The sequence below is a fragment of the Mesocricetus auratus genome, unplaced genomic scaffold (genome assembly GCF_017639785.1).
Source record: "Mesocricetus auratus isolate SY011 unplaced genomic scaffold, BCM_Maur_2.0 Super-Scaffold_100009, whole genome shotgun sequence".
NCBI lineage: Eukaryota > Metazoa > Chordata > Mammalia > Rodentia > Cricetidae > Mesocricetus > Mesocricetus auratus.
Window position 1 is genome coordinate 19,731,084 of NW_024429193.1, and position 21,846 is coordinate 19,752,929.

At 42.0% G+C, this 21,846-nt stretch overlaps 2 protein-coding genes across 3 annotated transcripts in view; both read right to left on the reverse strand.

The window, feature by feature from the left end:
- The window catches only part of Stpg2 (sperm tail PG-rich repeat containing 2), a 456,622-nt gene that overhangs the window by 388,781 nt on the left and 45,995 nt on the right, over window positions 1-21,846 (reverse strand). The window lies entirely within an intron of this gene.
- LOC121142310 (sal-like protein 1) lies at window positions 16,529-20,579 on the reverse strand. Its single transcript, XM_040751711.1, is given in 2 exon segments — window positions 16,529-17,138; window positions 17,141-20,579. Coding segments are annotated over 2 exon segments (3,582 nt in total). The 5' UTR covers window positions 20,523-20,579; the 3' UTR covers window positions 16,529-16,938.

The following is a 21,846-nucleotide window of genomic DNA, read 5'->3' on the forward strand; positions in this document are numbered from 1 at the left end:
TTAATAAGATACTTCCATGAACACAGAGCTCTAGGTACATGTGTGCATGCACCTGTGGCCCTGGTAAACAATGAACAGAAGCTTCTCTGCAGAGTCAAAGGAAGCAAGCAAGAACACCCAGAGAGGCGCACAGCACAGTCTGATTGCTCACACCCTAGTGCTTATGGTAGACATGCTATTCCTGCAAAGGGCTTGCTGTCAGTGACTAAAAGTCTTTGAAAGATAGAATTCATAGCTGGGTTTACATATTTTAATATTTCAAACATGATCCTTCATTTGTTTAAATCACATTCTTTGTATAGAGGCCAAGCTTTAAACAAATGTGGAGTCTTAGCACCTTCTTATAAAGCATAATCCTGTCTGAAGTCCAGCAGATTAACAGAGGAAAATGCTGAAATGTATAGTAGCTTGAAACTGATGTGCCATCAAATGTAAGCATGATTACTAAGTACTAGTACACATCTGATTTGTAATATAATTATAAGCTAACCATTTTAGATATCCACAATAGTTATATTTTACTAGAACTGAAATAATTTCCATTCTCTCCAAAATAATATTTTGTAAAATTATTTATAAACATGAATCTATATAAGAACATCTAGTGAAAATATCTTAATGTTCATCATTTCTTAGAGTGTTTTTCCTACATCCAAACAGATAAATGTGGAAGAAATGACTTTGCATGTCCTCCAGGTTGGCCCAGGGGCAGTGTTGGCAATAATGACCCATCTGTTCACTCCTGGCAGCAAGCAAACTTCTAATGAAGACAGATGTGGGTCACCCTGGGCACACAGGCTGCGGAGTGTTAATGATCCACCGAGCGGTCACTGCCTACCTCTCCTGACTGAAGGATCACCTAAAAGGTTCGGTTTGAAAAGCAAAGATGACTCTTGTAGGTATTCATTAATCTTTCCAAGACACTGCTCTCATTTCTCTTACATTCTTTGTTCTACCACCTGTCTATCAAGTCTTAAAAATGCTACTGCTGTATACTGTACCCGCTCCTCCCCCATAGCCTTGATATCACTTCTGAGAACTTTATTCCTCCTACATTTCTCTACTGACTGACTTGTGATTATCAACTCCACATTATGATATAGCAACATCTATTTGTAAAACAAGTAGTATTTGTTCATCATAAAAGTATTTGTGAATAGTTACATACAATTTTATTATCAAAATCTTTCCAAATTTTTGCTTTTAAAATATTATTGAATATCTCTAGCTTCTTTAAAATTATTTCAGTCTATTCAAAAGCAATGTTCACTTATTGAGAACAACTTATGAGACACACATCATTGTCTGTAAAATACAAAGTTGATCATTTTACTTTGTAAAACTTGTTGTAGATGAGAATTCAAGAGTCAGTTTATTTCAAAATAAAGTTTTTATCACATTGTACCTAAGCTCTATTGAAATGGTTCTTTAAAAAATGACAACCTATCAGACTTCAATATATAATCTAAAGTTAAAACATACAACTGTTTTTCAAGTGCACACTTCATGTATAAATAAATAAGAGAAATAGCATTCAATGGGTAACAATTTTAATCAAGTTTGAAGGCACTTCAATAGTTTATATGCTACCTTTTTACAAACTACTTTCTATACAGACTTTTAAGACAACTGCTGTTGCTTCAGTCACTGCAGTAATTTATTCTTTCATTGGCTTAGCAGAGTAAGCAACCATGCCTGAACTTCACTGAAATTCATGGTAACAATTCATGTGAACACAGGAGATAGATAGATACATACATACATACATACATACATGATAGATACATACATGCATAGATACATACATACATACATAGATACATACATACATACATAGGTGTGTGTATATGTACATATGCATGCATGTATTCAGTGTATGCACACTCTACCCCAATAATTATCCAATTTTTAAGATTTTATTATTCATTTTATTACAAGTGTTTTGTCTGCATATGTGTATTTGCATTCCATGCATGTCCAGTGTCCACAGGCCAGAAGTGGCCATCACACTCCCTAGAACTGGAGTTACAGACTGTTGTAACCCTCTATGTAGGGATTCTGGGCACCAAACCTAGGTCTTCTACAAAAGCAGCAAATGTCCTTAACCAATGAACCATCTATCTAGCCACATTCCTTAATTACTTTAATATCATCTTGGACTAATAAATACACCTTGCCCAATATAAAACCTAAATGTGAACATTTTAAGTGAAAGAAAATAGGATTATTTATCATAGGAACATACTAATCTCAAAATATATTTCTAGTGACAGCATCAAAAATGTGAAGTGAATGGTTTTATTTATACATGGCAACTTCAGACACCCAAATAATTAGGGCACTACCAAGAGAAAAGCAGACAAGGATTTTCTTCAAATAAACAATAATTAATATTCCTACAATATCTTTACTTTGAGTTTTGAGAATTGCATATATAAATATACTATATTTATATCATTTCTACCCATCTCTATCCACTTTTTATCTCTACCATCATCCCCTCTCCAACATTACTTCTATAGTTATTGGTTACATATTTATATAAACATATATACACACATAGAAAATTGACTGAGTCCCATCAGTGTTGCCCAAAGGTACATGCGTTTATGGCTGACTTCTTAGGATTGGGAAACCTATCATGGGACTTGTCCCTAGATAAAATAGATTCTCTCTCCCTCAACAGCAACTGATCACCTGTAGTTCTTCATGTCAGGGTGGGGCCTTGTGATATTTTCTATCCACAGTGGTATATCAGCTAATATGGTCATCTCACTGGACTTGTATGGGAAACCATAATGTTCATGTTCCCTGACATGTCAAGAAGACACTATCTCACAGAAATTATCTCATTCCTCTGGCCTTTGTAAGCTTTCCACTCCCACTTTCTGCAATGTGCCTTGAGTCTTTAGGTGTATGGGTTTCATTGTACATGAACCTACTGGGGCTGTGCACCATATGGCCGGGTATTCTCTACTTTTGTAGATCTCTCTCTATTATCCTCTGTCTGCTACAGAAATAAACTACTTAGGTGAAGGTGAGAATATCATTTATCTCTGAGTATAAGGATGAGTATTTACCATGGAAACTGTATTTCAGAAAACAGTATTGTAGGTTCTCCTCTACATCTGTAACTTCTCTCCCACAGGTTGTTTGTTATGTTTAGAGTGTCAGACATAAGTTCTCTCTTTTGATCATCCTTGCATATGTAGAAAGCTTGGGACTAGTGTGTACTATATGAGACCCTACCTCCAAAAGAAGATAATTAATAACAATAATAATAATAGTAGTAACAACGAGTAATCTACATATAATAGAAGCTTAAAGGCTGCTATCAGGAAAGGCTATAAACTTTTTCTACTTTTTATATTCTTATAATAAGCTTTTCTTAAGCATGATTACAGTTGTTTGAAACTGCAACTTCCTACTTAAGAATGTCTACTACTAATAAATTATGTTAGATAACATTATACTAACATAAAATAAAATATTCTACTTTATAAACATCTTAAAATGTAACTTGAAGATTTTTAAAAATTTGCTTAATTTATATAGATCAGTGAGTAGAAATAACATTTTGTAACTGTAAATTTTTTGTAACTGTAATTTAAAGGAAACTAAAATACATAGCTGTAAGCTCTCTTTGCTGGGCAAAATTTATAAAGGAACTAAAATTAACAACTTGTATATGCTCAGATGTATACATGACAAATTACCACATCTTCCCAAGAAATTTTTAAACATTTGTTTTAATGAAAATTAGAAATGAATGTTATACCAGTAAAGAGCCAAAGTTTTGGCACCACCTAGTGAAGTTTTACTCTGAGTCTTAAAAATAGTTTTCATTTATTGAGAATTACATATATGTACTATACTGTTTTATATCACCCCCTCCCTGTCCTCCCTCTAACTCCTCCAGTGCCCCCCATACTTTCTTATTCATGACCTCTTATTCTTTAATTATTTTATTAATATACATACATACATACACACACAAATGCACACACATTTACAAATACAAGCTGCTGAGTTCATTTAGTGTTGCTAATCCATATATATGTTAGGAATGACTTCTTGGGATGGATCACCTATTAAGGGACTCATTCCTGGAACGAACTGATTCTCCCACTCTCTGTAGTCATTCATCTAGAGAGCTTTCTGGTATCTGCCCTGTCTACACTGGCATGTCACTTGGTGATGTCATTTCTCAGGTTTTGATTAGTCAACCATATTGCTTAGATTTCATGGGTACAACTTCCCTATCATGTATAGAAAATATAATCATTCAGAAGATGTCCTGGTCCTCTGGTTCTTACAATATCTCTGCCCTTCTCCCCTCCTTAGATGTAGGGGTTAGTTGTAAATATATCAAATGGTTTGAGCACCCCAGTGCTGTCTGATGCAATAACAGGCTGCTCTGATGAAGGGTGGGAGCTGCACTTACCTATGTAGTCTACACAAAATTCAGTTTAACCACCCTTGAGCATATATCTTACTAAAGAGATACTGATCACCCATGTTCATTGTTGCTTTATTTACAATAGTCAGGAAATGTCAACAGCCTAAATGCCCATCAACACATGAATGGGTAATAAAAGTGTGGTACATTTATACAATAAAATAGTATTCAGCTGTTAAGAAAAATGAAATTATGATATTTGCAGATAAATGGATATGTCAGGAAACTATCATTCTAAGTGAGATAATCCAGACCCAGGAAAACAAGTGTCAAATGTTTTCTTTCATTTGTGGATGTTAGTTTTAAATCTTTAAATATCTGTATTTCATTTACAATCTCCACAGAGGTCAGTTAATGAGTAACGGGCCTATGGAAGAGCACAATAAAGGAAGGAAAAATAGAGCACAGCGGTATAAAGAACTAAAAGGAATAAAGGAAAACTGAGGTGGGGGATGGAGGGGCAGGGTAAATACAGAACTATGACGCGTGATAACTAACACTAAAATACTTGGAAAATTATATGAAAAACTACTACTTTAGATGTTTCCTAAAATAAAAACACATACAAATATTTTAAAAGGTAAATGGAATTCCCTATGACATGGCAACAATTCTCCTGCTAGATACTACCACCAACAAATAAAAAGCCCAATGTCAAGAATGGGTTACTTCTATTGGAGCCGTGCCAGTAAGTACAAATGGTGCAGGTTACTGATGTTTCTTATGGTTATCCTCCACAACTTGATAGTAATACCCACTGATGGAGACATCATATTCTTGCATTATAAAACATAGGAAATCATACAGATGTTGACCTAGAAGCTTCATCCCTACTGGCTAGCTTTCATGGTGATGGAAGTTATTATGCATGCTACTGGAGGAGAAAAATGACCATGAGTCTTCGAGCTGTGAACCCTACAAGCTACAGTAATGACCTGCCTAGCAAGATACGCTCACCAAAGCAATTGTGGCACACATGTCTTGGTAGTGTCTAAACACTTTTCGTTTGGATTTAAGGTCCACTTCAAGATGAAACCCATAGTATAGTTATTGGAGAAAAGAACTAAGCATACTAAAAGTCCTAGTGGAGAACCTACTATGATTACTCTGATAAAAAGACATTTTCTTAAACTGACTCATAATGACTTCTTGTTATAACCATAGACAAATCCAATGTACTGTATTAAAGAACATTATTACATGCTGAATATAGCTCCTTACTTATAACCCTAGTTGTGCAGTTGTGATAGATTATGTATCCAAAGTACTCTCTGGCATTCTATTTTAAAAGTTTGTGACCTTTATTTACTCAACCATTCTTTTTCATACAGAAGGAACTATTTCTTCTTCTTCTTTCCATGTGTATGTGTAATGTGCATACATGTGTATGTGAATGTTCACATGTGTGGGCATGAATACGGAGACCCAAGGTTGATACAAGGCATCTTCTTCAACTGTTTTCTCAGCCTATCCTTTGAAGCAGGGTGTCTTCAATCATGATGACCCAACATTCACATGGGTTCTGGGGAGAACTTTGATCCTCTTGCTGTGCAGCAAGCACTTTAATCAAAAAGCTCTCTCTCCAGATCTCTTGGGCTCTTTAGAACACCCATGTCTACAGAAGATGGAGTAGAAAAATTACAAGAGCCAAACAACATCCATCCCCAAGACATGACAGCACACTCCTGAACTCAATGCAATCATGGTTTCCTGTAGCAGACCTGCCTACACAGGATCAAGCTAGCCAGTGATCTAAAATGGAGGGGATGGGGGCTCACAAGCTCCTACCCTGACTAGAGTTATTAATAATTGATGGCTTCTAAGGGAAGAAGAATCAGTTTTCTTTAAGGGTGTGGTCCCTGGTGTGTCAACTACTCTACAGTGAATGGCTTTATGAGGAGGTGGGAATGAACCTAGGAGAAGTTAGAAGAATTAGGAGAATATCTGAACAAAATACACTGTATGAAATTCTCAACAAATAAGTAAAAATACGATATTAAAATAGAATATCTAAATCTTCTGCTAACCAGTCCCTTGACACAATGAAATTCTAGTATCACCATTAATTATGTTCTAGAATTTTCCATGTACACCAAATAATAATGATGTACAATAGTATATTGATTAGATACTATTTTGACACATATCTTACAATTATTATAAATGAAAGGAATGTAAGAGGAAAACAAAACTGTAGATGAGAAAGGACTGTTAAACTAAAACACTGTCCGCTAGCCGGGCGTTGGTGGCGCACGCCTTTAATCCCAGCACTTGGGAGGCAGAGGCAAGCGGATCTCTGTGAGTTCGATGCCAGGCTGGACCGACAGCCTCCAAAACAGAAACCCTGTCTCGTAAAAACCAAAAAAAAAAAAAAAAAAAAAACACTGTCCGCCTAAATGTGAACTAATTAAGACATGAAAATCTTTACACAAAATACCATTTTGTTTAATATATGCTCCTATCCAACATAAAATGACATTAAAACATGAGGAAATAATGGTTTTATAAGGTAAATACCACTCAAGTCCTTACCATGTTCTAGGCCTGATGTTAAGTACTAAGAGCACAACGTGGAGCAATGCATTGTCCCAAACTCAGGAAATATGATCAAGAGGAGACACAGATGTTAATACTCAAACAAGATCCATTCCATTGCTACTGATTACAGTTCTTCATGATGTTATTTTAACTACTTCTCAGTTTTTTTTTTAAATCACTTTAGGCCATAGTAATGTCAACAGCATAATAAGCAATGTAATAACACAGCAATCTTCTTGTAACTTGAAAGCCATCTCATATAAACTTTTCTCCTTTAAGAAAATACAGCATTGGGGCTGGAGAGATGGCTCAGAAGTTAAGAGCACGGGTCACTCTTCCAGAGGACCTGAGTTCAATTCCCAACAAACACATGGTAGCTCACAACCATCTGTAATGAGATCTGGTACCCTCTTCTGTCATGCAGGCAGAACACTATATGCATAATTCAAAAACAAAAATATTTTTTAAAAAAAGGAATCAGAAACTTTTTTGTTTTAGCTGTTGCAAAAAAATGTATTCGATTACTTGAGTAAAATTACAGTATCTTACACAGGAAAGAGATCAGCCCCTCCAAGACCCCAACCCAGCGAGCCCAGCTTCAGGTGAGATTGGGTCTCTGGCTGGGACCACCCGCCCATCACCCATCCCCCTCCATCTTCGGGGCCGCACCCGGCTTCCAGAAGAGCCGCCCACACAGGAAAGAGATCAGCCCCTCCAAGACCCCAACCCCAGGGAGCCCAGCTTCAGGTGAGATTGGGTCCCCGGCTGGGACCACCCGCCCATCACCCAACCCCCCCATCTTCGGGGCCGCTCCCGGCTTCCAGAAGAGCCGCCCACACAGGAAAGAGATCAGCCCCTCCAAGACCCCAACCCAGCGAGCCCAGCTTCAGGTGAGATTGGGTCCCCGGCTGGGACCACCCGCCCATCACCCATCCCCCTCCATCTTCGGGGCCGCCCCCGGCTGCCAGAAGAGCCGCCCATACAGGAAAGAGATCAGCCCCTCCAAGACCCCAACCCCAGGGAGCCCAGCTTCAGGTGAGATTGGGTCCCAGGCTGGGACCACCCGCCCATCACCCAACCCCCCCATCTTCGGGGCCGCTCCCGGCTTCCAGAAGAGCCACCCACACAGGAAAGAGATCAGCCCCTCCAAGACCCCAACCCAGCGAGCCCAGCTTCAGGTGAGATTGGGTCCCCGGCTGGGACCACCCGCCCATCACCCATCCCCCTCCATCTTCGGGGCCGCTCCCGGCTTCCAGAAGAGCCGCCCACACAGGAAAGAGATCAGCCCCTCCAAGACCCCAACCCAGCGAGCCCAGCTTCAGGTGAGATTGGGTCCCCGGCTGGTACCACCCGCCCATCACCCATCCCCCTCCATCTTCGGGGCCGCTCCCGGCTTCCAGAAGAGCCGCCCACACAGGAAAGAGATCAGCCCCTCCAAGACCCCAACCCCAGCAAGGCCAGCTTCAGCTTCAGCTGCAGTAAGGAAGGAGACCAGTGGAAACAGAAAGCCCCCACCAGCACCCACTGGAAGAAGAGATGGGAAGAAGACAGAATAAGAGATCACTCAGCAATAGAAACACCAACACGACCCCACCAGAATCCAGGGATCCAACACCAGCAAGACCTGAAAAGCACTACATAGATGAAGAAGAGGAGACAGACCTTAAAAATTATTTCATGAAGATGATGGAGAGCCTCAGAGAAGAAACGAGGAAATCCCTTAAAGAAATAGAAGAAAAAACAAACAAAAAAATCCATGAAATGGGGGAAAAAATTCAAGAAATAAACAAATCTCTCAAAGAATCTAAAGAGCACCAAGAAAAAACAACCAAGAAAACTAAGGAAACAGCTCAAACAGTTGAAGGATTGAAAGCTGAAATAGAAACGATAAAGAAAACACAGAATGAAGGGATGCTGGAAATAGAAAAGCTCGGTAAACGGTCTGGAATTACAGATGCAAGCATCACCAATAGAATACAAGAGATAGAAGAGAGAATCTCAGGTGTTGAAGACTCATTAGAGGACATAGCATCGTCAACCAAAGAAAATCTCAAAACCAACAAATCCTTAACACAAAATATTCAGGAAATATGGGACACCGTGAAGAAGCCAAACCTGAGAATAATAGGTATAGAAGAAGGTGAAGAACTTCAACTTAAAGGTACAGAAAACATATTCAACAAAATCATAGAAGAAAACTTCCCTACCCTAAAGAAAGATATGCCTATGAAAGTACAAGAATCTTACAGAACACCAAATAGGCTTGACCAGAAAAAGAAGTCACCTCGCCATATAATAATCAAAACATCAAACCTACAGAGCAAAGAGAAAATATTAAGAGCAGCTAAAGAAAAAGGCCAAGTAACATATAAAGGCAGACCTATCCGAATTACACCTGACTTCTCAATGGAAACGATGAAAGCCAGAAGATCCTGGTCAGATGTCCTACAAACGCTAAGGGAACAAGGATGCCAGCCCAGACTACTATATCCAGCAAAGCTCTCAATTACCATAGATGGAGAAAACAAAATATTCCATGACAAAGCCAGATTTAAACAATACGTATCCATGAATCCAGCTCTACAGAAAATGCTAGAAGGAAAACCTAAGCCAAGGAAGATAACTACATTCACAAAGACACAGGCAATATAGAATCATACTTTACAAAACACTAAAAGAAAAAGGGAGGAGAAACTACACAAAATAACTTCACTAACAATAAATCAAGCGCAAACAAGGATTACCAATCAATGGTCATTAATATCCCTCAATGTCAATGGCCTCAACTTACCTATAAAAAGACACAGACTAGCAGAATGGATACGAAGACAGAACCCTTCCTTCTGCTGCATACAAGAAACACATCTCAACACCAAAGACAGACGTTATCTCAGAGTAAAGGGCTGGGAAAAGATCTTCCAATCAAACGGCCCCAAGAAACAAGCGGGCGTAGCAATCCTAATATCTAACAAATTAGGCTTCAAATTAAAATCAATCAAAAGAGATGAAGAAGGGCACTTCATATTCATCAAAGGAAAAATACATCAAGACGAAGTCTCGATTTTAAATATCTACGCCCCAAATACAAAGGCACCTACATTCGTGAAAGAAACATTACTAAAGCTCAAAATGCACATAAAATCTCACACACTAATAGTAGGAGACTTCAACACTCCGCTCTCACCGCTAGATAGGACCTCCAGACAGAAACTTAACAAAGAAACAAAAGAATTAATAGAAGTTATGACCCAACTGGGTTTAACAGACATCTATAGAACATTCCACCCAAATACAAAGGGATATACCTTCTTCTCGGCACCACATGGAACCTTCTCTAAAATTGACCACATAATAGGAAACATAGCAAATCTCCACAGATACAAAAAAATTGGAATAACCCCTGCATCTTATCAGACCACCATGCATTAACATTAGAATTCAACAATAACACAAATCGCAGAAACCCTACAAACTCATGGAGATTGAACAATGCACAATTGCACCATCCCTGGGTAAAGGAACAAATAAAAAAAGAAATTAAAGACTTCCTCGATTTCAATGAGAATGAAGACACAACATACACAAACTTATGGGACACTTTGAAAGCAGTGCTGAGAGGAAAGTTTATAGCACTAAGTGCCCACATGAAAAAACTGGAGAACAGTCATACTAGAGAATTAATAGCACAGCTGAATGTTCTAGAACAAAAAGAAGCAAACTCCCCAGGAGGAGCAGACGCCAGGAAATAATCAAATTGAGGGCTGAAATCAATCAAGTAGAAGCCAGGAAAACATTGAGAAGAATCAATGAAACAAAGAGTTGGTTCTTTGAGAAAATCAACAAAATAGACAAACCTCTGTCCAAACTAACCAAAAGACAGAGAGAGAACATGCTAATTAACAAAATCAGGGATGAGAAAGGGGACATAACAACGGACTCTGAGGAAATCAAGAGAATCATCAGGGCATACTTTGAAAATCTGTACTCCACAAAATTTGAAAATTTAAAGGAAATGGACAATTTCCTGGATAGATATCACTTGCCAAAACTAAATCAAGAACAGATAAATAATCTAAACAGACCTATAACCCCTAATGAAATAGAAGCAGTCATCAAAAGTCTCCCAAACAAAAAAAGCCCAGGCCCAGATGGCTTCAGTGCAGAATTCTACCAGAAATTCAAAGAAGAGCTCATTCCAATACTCGTCAAAGTATTCCACACTATAGAAGCAGGAGGCTCACTGCCAAACTCTTTCTACGAGGCTACAATTACCTTGATACCCAAGCCACACAAAGACACAACTAAGAAAGAGAACTATAGACCAATTTCCCTCATGAACATTGATGCAAAAATACTCAATAAAATACTTGCAAACCGGATTCAAGAACACATCAGAAAAATCATCCACCATGATCAAGTAGGCTTCATTCCAGGAATGCAGGGATGGTTCAACATTAGAAAATCTATCAATGTAATCCACCATATTAACAATCTGCGAAAGAAAAACCACATGATCATCTCACTAGATGCTGAAAAAGCCTTTGACAAAATCCAGCACCCCTTCATGATAAAGGTCCTAGAGAGATCAGGGATAACAGGAACGTACCTGAATATAATAAAAGCAATATACAGTAAACCAACAGCTAACAACAAACTAAATGGAGAGAAAATCAAAGCAATTCCTCTAAAATCAGGAACAAGACAAGGCTGTCCACTCTCTCCATATCTCTTCAATATTGTACTTGAAGTTCTAGCTACAGCAATAAGACAACAAAAGGAGATAAAGGGGATACAAATAGGAAAAGAAGAAGTCAAACTTTCATTATTTGCAGATGATATGATAGTTTACATAAGTGACCCAAAAAACTCCGCAAGGTTACTCCTAGAGCTGATAAACACCTTCAGCAATGTGGCAGGATACAAGGTAAACTCAAAAAAAATCAGTGGCCCTATTATATACAGATGATGAATGGACTGAGAAAGAAATCAGAGAAACATCACCTTTTACAATAGCCAAAAACAGCATCAAATATCTGGGGATAATGCTAACCAAGGAAGTGAAAGACCTGTATATCAAGAACTTTGTGTCTTTGAAGAAAGAAATCAAAGAAGATACCAGAAAATGGAAAGATCTCCCATGCTCTTGGATTGGTAGGATCAACATAATAAAAATGGCAATCTTGCCAAAAGCAGTCTATAGATTCAATGCAATCCCTATCAAAATTCCATCACAATTCTTCAAGGACCTGGAAAGAACATTAATCAACTTTATATGGAAAAACAAAAGGCCCAGGATAGCCAAAACATCCCTATACAATAAAGGAACTTCAGGAGGCATCACCATACCTGACTTCAAGCTCTATTATAGAGCTATAGTCCTGAAAACAGCTTGGTATTGGCACAAAAATAGGCAGGTAGACCAATGGAACCGAATCGAAAGCCCTAATTTTAACCCACACACCTATGAACACCTGATTTTTGACAAAGAAGCTAAAACTGTACAGTGGAAAAAAGAAAGCATCTTCAACAAATGGGGCTGGCATAACTGGGTAGTGGTATGCAGAAGGCTGCAGATAGATCCATGTTTATCACCTTGTACAAAACTTAAGTCCAAATGGATCAAAGATCTCAACATACATCCAGCCACACTGAAACTTTTAGAAGAGAAAGTGGGAGATACTCTTCAACGAGTTGGTACAGGAGACCACTTCCTAAACATAACACCAGTGGCACAGGCACTGAGATCGACAATTAACAAATGGGACCTTCTGAAACTAAAAAGCTTCTATAAGGCAAAGGACACAATCAAAAAGACAAAAAGGCAGGCCACAGAATGGGAAAAGATATTCACTAACCCTACATCTGACAGAGGGCTAATCTCCAAAATTTACAAAGAACTCAAGAAACAAGTCTCCAAAACACCAAAGGATCCACTTGAAAGGTGGGGTACAGAGCTAAATAGAGAATTCTCAGTAGAGGAGGCTAAAATGGCTGAGAGACACTTAAGAAAGTGCTCAACATCCTTAGCCATCAGGGAAATGCAAATCAAAACAACTCTGAGATACCATCTTACTCCTGTCAGAATGGCTAGAATCAAAAACACCGAAGACAATTTATGCTGGAGGGGATGTGGAGAGAGAGGAACACTCCTCCACTGCTGGTGGGAATGCCAACTCATACAGCCTCTTTGGAAATCAGTATGGAGATTCCTCAGGAAAATGGGAATTAATCTACCACTAGACCCAGCAATTCCACTCTTAGGCATTTATCCAAATGAGGCAGGTTCATACAACAAGGGCATCTGCTCCACTATGTTCATAGCAGCATTGTTTGTAATAGCCAGAACCTGGAAGCAACCTAGATGCCCCTCAACTGAAGAGTGGATAGAGAAAATGTGGTACATTTACACAATGGAGTATTACTCAGCAGAAAAAAACAATGGAATCTTGAAATTCGCAGGGAAATGGATAGCACTGGAAGAAACCATCCTGAGTGAGGTAACCCAGTCGCAAAAAGACAAACATGGTATGTACTCATTCATATATGGATTTTAGATATGGATCAGGATAGTGCCAGTCTGCACTTCCACAGATAGAGAGTCTGGGAAACAGGAAAGAACCTAAAAGATATGCATATATGCATAGTACGCAAGAGAAGAGGATGGAGACAAGATCCTCTGAATGGATGGGGAACAGGGCGAGGGGGGGTAGTGGGACCTGGGAAGAATAGAGGGGGTAAAGAGGAAGGGAGTTGGTCATGGGGGAACAGGAAGTTGAGGGGGTGGGGGTAGAATAGGGGGAAGAGGGAATCATAGGATCGAAGACAAATCAGGCACCAGAGTGACCTCGAGTGATCTAAAGGTATAACATCAATTGGCAAGCTAAGCAATAGTGGAAGGACCACCTCGAATGCCCATTCCTGATAATGAACTTGATGTCTATAACTATCCGGGAGCCTTCATCCTGGGACTGATGGAAGCAGAGGCAAACACACAAATAAGCACTGAACTGAACCCAAGGAACCCAGTGACAGAGAGAGAGGAATGATGAGCAAATTGGCAAAGAATGGGCTGGCAAAACCAGCAGAGACAGCTGATCTGAACAGGGGAGTGCTCTTGGACCCCAGACCGACAGTGGGGAGGCCAGAATGGGACTGATCTGGACCCCCCAAATGTGAGTGTCAGTGAGAAGGCCTGGACAACCTATGGGGCTCTGAGCTGTGGATCAGTGTCTATCCCTGGTATACAATCTGTCTTCATGTGCCTATAGCACAAAGAGAGATGCTCTCTCAGCCTGGACTCTTAGGGGAGTGCCTTGACCCTACCAAGAGTAAAATGATAGACTCTAGACATCCCCTATGTGGAAGGATTTGGCAATAGGGTGGGAGGGAGGGTGGAAGGGGAGTGCGGGAGGAGGGGAGGGAGAGGGAACTGGGATTGACATGTAAAACAAGCTATTTAAAATTAAAAAAAAAGAATAAAAAAAATTACAGTATCTTTGTTGTTTGGTGAGAATTAAATGTTAAAGAAATTGGAATCCCCCCTTTCAACTTTCCAGGAAAGTGCACGTAATAGTCCATTTTTCCCTTCCATACCTAATACAAAATAAACCAACACTGTACCTGCTCTCGATCAAGAAGCATTTGCTCTTGTAAGGGACATGTGTACATTTTAATGAAAGTGATATTTCTTATTGTATATACAAGAGCATCTACATTTCTCCACTGAAGGTTGTTCAAGATGCTATCATTGGGCAGCTTGCAGGCTGGCAGGCTGGCGACTGGCTGCGGAGCCCGTGGCGGTGAAGGCGGGTGCCTGAACAAGCGTGTGCGGGGCGTGGAGGGCGCGGCGGCGGCTACACTGCCTCCATGAAGCGTGCACGGAAGGTCTCAGCGCCTGAGCCCACGGGAAGCGCGGAGACGCCGCGGGCCGGCTGCGGGTGGCTTCGAGTGCACGCCGGGCCACGGTGGCTGCTGACAGGGCTTGCCATGGCATTGCCGAGGCCCAGACGTGGAGACAAAGCGGAGTCCCCGCCCGCCAGCCAGGAGGATGAGGCTCCGCGGGCGGCTGAGCTGCCCCAGCCGCAGCCCTTGCCCTGGTGCAGGCGAGTGGCGCCCGAGAGAGGCAGCGACTGGAGGAGCAGAGCACTCCCGCGGCCCGACGGCAGGGAGCAGGATATGGTTACTGGACTTAGTCCCCTGTTCTTCAGGACGTTTAGTAATCCTAATTTATTCTCATGCACCGGAAAAGCTAAACTCCATCGACAATTTAGGATGACTGTAAACTACGGAGAGGAAGCCTGGCCAGTTCTCTGTCAGGTAAGCAGTGTGGGACAGGTAACTTGGCAGTCTACAGGAGAAGCGTCAAACCTGGGAGAATGAGAAACCAATCCCTTGGACAGTCTGCACCTTCACTTACTGCTGGTTTGAAGGAATTGAGCCTTCCAAGGAGAAGCAGCTTTTGTCGGACAAGTAACCACAAGAGCTTAATGGTAACTTCCAGCACATCACCTACACTCCTTGGCCACACAGGGAGACCTGTCTGCTCCTGGCAGAACCAATCTACTTCAGAGAAGATGATGGAGTTTACTTTCTTTGCAGGGAAAGTAAGACACCGGGCAAGAAAGTGCCCTTGCCTCGACTGCTGACAGTGTGCAGCAGTCCAAATTGGACAAACAGGACACCAAAAAGAGTAACTTGAAACCTTGCCAAGACAAGGCAGAGCATTTCGTAAGAAAATACTGCTTCACAGAAAAGTCTGTCAGAGATGCTAGGCATATAGGCCTAAGATGGATGCCCCAACATTGCAAGGAATCTTAGTGACTGTCCAGGCAGTCAGCTGCTTTCGTCACATTTTTTTTGGAATCCACTTCCTGTTTACTCAGTTAATACTATTTCCTTCTTGGGTCTCTGAGGAAGCTGAAGACTAGACAGTTACAGTTTTCATTGTTTACCAGACTCAAAAAAGAAACTCACTATAAAAATGTCAAATGTAAAATGTTGAGTGACATTAAAAGATAATTTGATAATACCAATTAGAATAGAAAATAAATTAGGTACAAGATTTTGGACTCACTAATATGATAGATAATAAAGTATTTTCTCAAAAAAAAAGTTGCTATCATTAGCAGCATTTTGAAATTCCAGCACGTTTTCTACTGTGAATATATCCTACAAGGCAAAAATACTAAGTCTCAGTTTCAACTGCCAAAACAACACTTGTGGGGTTTCTTTTCCCCTCTAAAGAAATCCACATGTTTATTACTGTACAGAAACTTATTAACATTGAAGACTACTCAAGTAAAAAAGCACAATACAAATAGCAGTTCAAAACAGAAATGGTTAACTCTATAAAATAACAAAAAGGCAGGTTGAAGTTCAGAATAAAAATGAAAACAAAACCAAAACAAACAAACAAACAACAAACCCAAACCTTTCAAATGTTCAGCCTGTACTTAAAGTCCTTCCCTTCAATCTGTTTGGAAAGATTAGACAATGTGTTTGCTGATAAAATTTTCCAGCAGGATCAAAGTGTACATTTATATACAGACTTTATTAGAGATCTAACGCATCACGGAGGCATTGCATCAACACCAGATTCATATTAAACTGGATATAGAAAATAAGTTAATGCCAGATTGAGACTGCCTAGCAGGGCAACTTGCAATTGCCATAGATGTTACAGCAAGCTTATAGCACTCTAGTCCATTAGTATTTAGTCCAAAATACAGAAGACCAAAGTTAATGCCTGCGATCTGTTTGCAAAGCAAGGATATAGCACTAATAAATAAGCCTTCTTAGAACTCTAGAGGTTGAACAAAGTACAAAAGAATATCTTCATAATGTAGTTCATAGTCCCAGGGGCCAGAAGGTAAGGAGCTAGGGGCGGAGGCCACCTCGGGTGGCATTCTGAGTGGAAAAGCTCTGGCAGCTTTAGTTTGTGACTATTTGCTGTCCTCCAGGAAGCCGGTGAAGCGGAAGTTGGTTTCATTCGCCCTGCTCATCATTTTCTCCAGACCAGCCAGAGAAGCACTGGGTTCGGAATTCCCCAGCTTTTCCACATTCCCTGTCAGCCCACTGATAGGTGAGCTGCTCCTGCTGCTTCCAGGAATCGGAGGGATGCCACCATTCTGAATGACAGTGTTGGCAGTGCTGCTGTGTCCTGGTTCCAAAAACTGGATGGATCCCCACTTCCTGACCTTGCCGCCAGATGCTTCTGGAACATGTCTGGGAACTTGACAGGATAGCCTCCTAGAAATGTCATGGGGTCATCCATGGAGAGCCAACAGCCCTGGAGTGCAGGAGTGTGGTTCTACATGTGTGTGCCCATGTGGACTTTCAGATTGCCTTTTGTCGTGAATGCTCTTCCACAGATAGTGCAAGCAAAGGGTTTCTCTCCAGTGTGAGTTCTCTCGTGGATTTGCAGGGCACTCGAGGAGGAGAAGGGTTTACCACATGTGTTACAATAGTGCTGTTTGGGAGTTCTCCGGGGCAGAGCTGGGAGTAGAAGTGAGGATGTTGAGGAGGATGGCAGAGGCCCGGAAGGGACATGACTAGTGGGGGCATCCTGAGGAGAAATGTGCATAAAGCCGTTGATCTCTGTTTTGATGAGAGGTGTCAATGAATTGGCAGGAATCACCACAGAGCTCTGATTGGGGCCAAGGTTGGAACTGGGCTCACAGAGCTGTGACGGCAGATCTCGCATCTGATGTGTCATCATGTGCTGCTTCAGATTACCCTTTGTGGAAAAACCACGACTGCAAACTGTGCAAATGAATGGTTTCTCTTTGGTATGACTTCTGTAGTGAATGTCCAAGGCACTCTGACAAGCAAAGGCTTTACCACACATGTCACAAGCAGTGTTTTTAAATTTACCCCGGTCTCTGCAAGGGAAAAGGATTCCCAGAGAATCTTCTTTGATGGTTTTCTCTGCATGACTAGAGGTCAAGTGCGAAGCACCCCCATTCACTGGGGTGGGAGACAGACCACTGGCAAACTCACCTGGCCCCACTCTCTGTGGCTTCTCCTCAACGCTGGGTGACTTGTGAAACTCCTGGGTGCTGTTGGATGGGGACAGAGCCTGCATGGAAGAGGCAGACTCTGAGATGGCAGGACTGCTGGCACTCTGGCTCTCCATATCGCCACCCACTGAGGATGAATCCCCTTCCATGGACCCATTCTCCACTGATTTCAGGCCTGCCTGCAGCTGCTCTGCCAGGCAGCCGTTGGTCATCTTCATTTGATTTTCCACAGCAGCGATGCTTGAGATCTCCAGAGGCAGAAGTGATGATGACAGGAGGTCTTGGGAAGCATCAGCTGACTTGGGTGTGTCCGGGATGCTGCCCTCAGAACACTCTTCCACGTTCTCATCCAAGAAGTTGTCTAAGTCATCTACACTTTTCTCATCAAAGGAGCCTGTGTCAGACTCCATGGACTCTGGATAGTTGTCAGGGACTGGGGTATTGGGGATTTGGCCTCCCGTGTGCATTCGGACGTGCTGCTGAAGGACCACTGCGTTTGTGAACTTCTTCTGGCAGATCAGGCACGAGTGCTGCACTCTGAGAGGGGGCATAGCCCGGTGGACACTGTAGTGGGTCTTAAGGTTCCCTTTCGTGGTGAACGCCCGGCCACAGATCTTACACTTGAAGGGCCTCTCCCCAGTGTGCGTGCGGTAGTGCATTTTCAAGGCGCTCTGACAGCTGAGAACCCGGTGGCAGATGATACACTCATTGGGGTCAGCGGCCTTCTTGTCAATGTTTTCTACCAGCTGCTGCAGCTTGGATGTCTCTGAGGCCTGGGCTGAATCTAAGAGTCCCCCAAAAGGAAACTTGGCCTTTAACTGCTCAGACATGAGTGGCAACAAAGGGTTGGTGAAGTTGGCCCCTCCGGGACCACAGTCAGCCCCTGGGGAACTCAGGGTGCTGCTGCCTGCTGTTGGGACTGAGCCGGCGGTCACGCCAGTGTCTTCACTTTTTCCACAGAAGAGTGGCACAACAGACCCTTCAGCTTCCTCTGGGAGCCCACTTGAGTTTTTTGTGGCCAAATCAGGCGCTCCAGAGTCACTTTTGACTGAGCTTTGGGGACTGGCAGCAGAATGGCTAATAGGAATGGGGGCTGGTTCTTCTGTCTTGATGAAGGAAGTGAGGTTTGGGAGGGTTGGGGGCAATGGCAGGCCGATGGAAGTGGTCAGAGTGGGCAGTACCGGCTTGGTGTCTAGCCAGCTGGTGACTGGCTTCTCTGGGGGGATGGACATCCCACAGGGGATGCCGGTGCTGGTGGGGATGTTGTCCAAGTGCTCCGGTACTGGGTAGGGGCTCATCTGAACGTGGGGGTACTTCTCTTGGTGGCGCTGGAAGTGGACTTTCAGGTTCCCCTTGGTGGAGAACCTGTTCCCACAGATGTTGCACTTGAAGGGCCTCTCTCCGGTGTGGGAGCGCAGGTGAATCTGCAAGGCACTGTCACTCCCGAAGACCTTTGCACAGAACCTGCACTTGTGTTTAAAGAACGCCTCGTCTGAAGTGCTTTTTGCTTCGAAGACTGTGACATCTGGTGGCTTGCTTTTTCTTTGCTGAGCCAAGGCAGACAGGGAGTTCAAGTCCTCTGCAGTTGTTCCAACGTTGGGCAAAGGGCTGGGGGAAACAGCGTCCGCTGGGGTGGGCTGAGGTAGAGGTGGGTTAGATGCAGGACTCAATAGGCTGCTTATTGCGAATGCAGGTGAGGATGATGCTGAGACTGGCGGAGTGTCAGGAGTGTTGACACGGGAGGCACCAGCACTGGAAGCCTCCTTCTCTGAGGATGGGGTGGGAACTGCCGTCGTCACCATGCTCATGTTGAGAGAAGTGCCACTGCTGGGCGGGACGAGGGCTCCGGAGCTGCTCTGAGGTAGCTGGACTAGGGGGAGCTGTTTCACACCGCTCAAACTGGCAGATTGGCTAGCAAGGCTCTGTGCTAATCCAGCTGTGGCCGCCAGCTGCTGAGATAAATGGGAATTTGATGTGGACAAGGGGTTGGCAGATGTTCGTAAAGTACCTTGACAAGGACTAGAAGATGTTGGCAGGTCTGCGTTCTGAGAAGCCAGCAGCAGTATTTGGTGGCGAATCTGCTCTGTGAGTTGCAGTTGCTGAATCTGCTGCCGCTGCAGGGCTAGGAGCTGCTCCGCAAGGGCTGGGAAAGCCAGCTTGCCTCCGGAGGCTCCCCCACACCTGGCTTCCTGGGACAGCTGGGCCACTGCCACCTTTGTGCTCTGCAGGTTCTCGATGACGACGTTGCTGTTGATCACCGAGAAGTTGCCCAGTGTCGTCAGGTCCCCGAGTTGAGGTACAGAGGTTGTGATTGCCGAGGTACCCGCGGAGCAGCCGCCATGGCAGCTTGGGGCGGAGACGCTGGTGACGCCGCTCAACGCGCTGCTGCTGGTGGTGGCGGCGACAACTGTGGCTTCCACCTCCATGAACTCGTCCCTGTCAAGTCCCTTGTGTTCTGAAAGGTTGCTGTAATCTTGTTGGTCTGTCTCGCTCACTGCCTCTTTCATTTGAGAGGCGGGCCAGGAGCGAAGGTTTTGTGCGGGGAGGCTGGACTTTCATTGCGGATCAGTACTTATTGGTTCGTAGTGCAGTATTATGACATAAGAGATTTTTTTAAAGGCATAGCAATTTTTCTAGAAATCTTGAGGACTGGGTTTCAGGTGAAATGAGAGAATATCTGCCTAGCACGACAAAGCCTTGGATTCTACCTTCAATACAGTCAAAACTGCAAATTAAAATAATTTTCTGAACTTAATTTATATTTTAGTAAATAATTTTCTGGACCTTAGTATGTATTTTATTGACAAAAGATCACATATATGTATAGGTAAGTTCTATTTATAGAACATTAGCAGCAGCCAAAAGCTTTTCTCACCCATTTCTGAGTATATTTTAAACTATATTATAAAATTGCTCAGTACATTCATTAGATCATACTAAGCACAATTAATACTTTTTACTGGTTTTTAAAATTATAACCTATATTTTATTAAAACAAATGCATTATTATTTTGATTATATATTTTCCAATAATGTATTATGTATTGTTTTATGTAATTTTTTCATTGTTAGTTAAAATCTAAGGAAATCACAAGAAAATCTTGAGGGAAAAAGTCTTACAGAAGGGGTTTGTAGAGATGGATGTTCTTCCAAAGGACCCAAGTTCAATTCCCAGCACCCACACAGCAGCTCAAAACTGTCTGTAACTCCAAGATCTGACACCCTCACACAGACATACAGGCAGATGAAACACGAATGCACAATACATAAATAAATAAAACTTAGAGAAATAGTTACTGATTTTTTTCCAACGGAGGATCATACATCCTTACTTTCAATATACTGCTGTTTAAATTTTCCCATTACAGTCTTTACTCTAAGTTAAAACATACTATACAAGAAAAAGAATTGTATTTGCCTATAATTTTCAAGTAAAAAAACTTAAATATACATCTAAGTCAGTTTTACACGAAGATATACACAATTCAGAACAAAAAAAAGATAAGAATCTTGCTCTGTGCAATTAAAACCACACCCAGAATATTAGGCATAGTTTTAGATACCATATTTTTTTTTTAAAGGAGAAAAGACAAGATTCACAAATTAAGAAGCCCCTATAAGCCTGGCAGTGGTAGCATACACCTTTGATCCCAGCACTTAAGAGACAGAGGCAGGTGGATCTCTGTGAGTTGGAGACCAGCCTGGTCTCCAAAGCTACACATAGAAACCATCTCGGGGAGGGGAGGGAAGAAACTCCCATAAGATGTCAAAAGAAGGTAAGTAAATCTGACATTGCATAACAGTCAAAGATACCAAAGCACTTAAACTTCC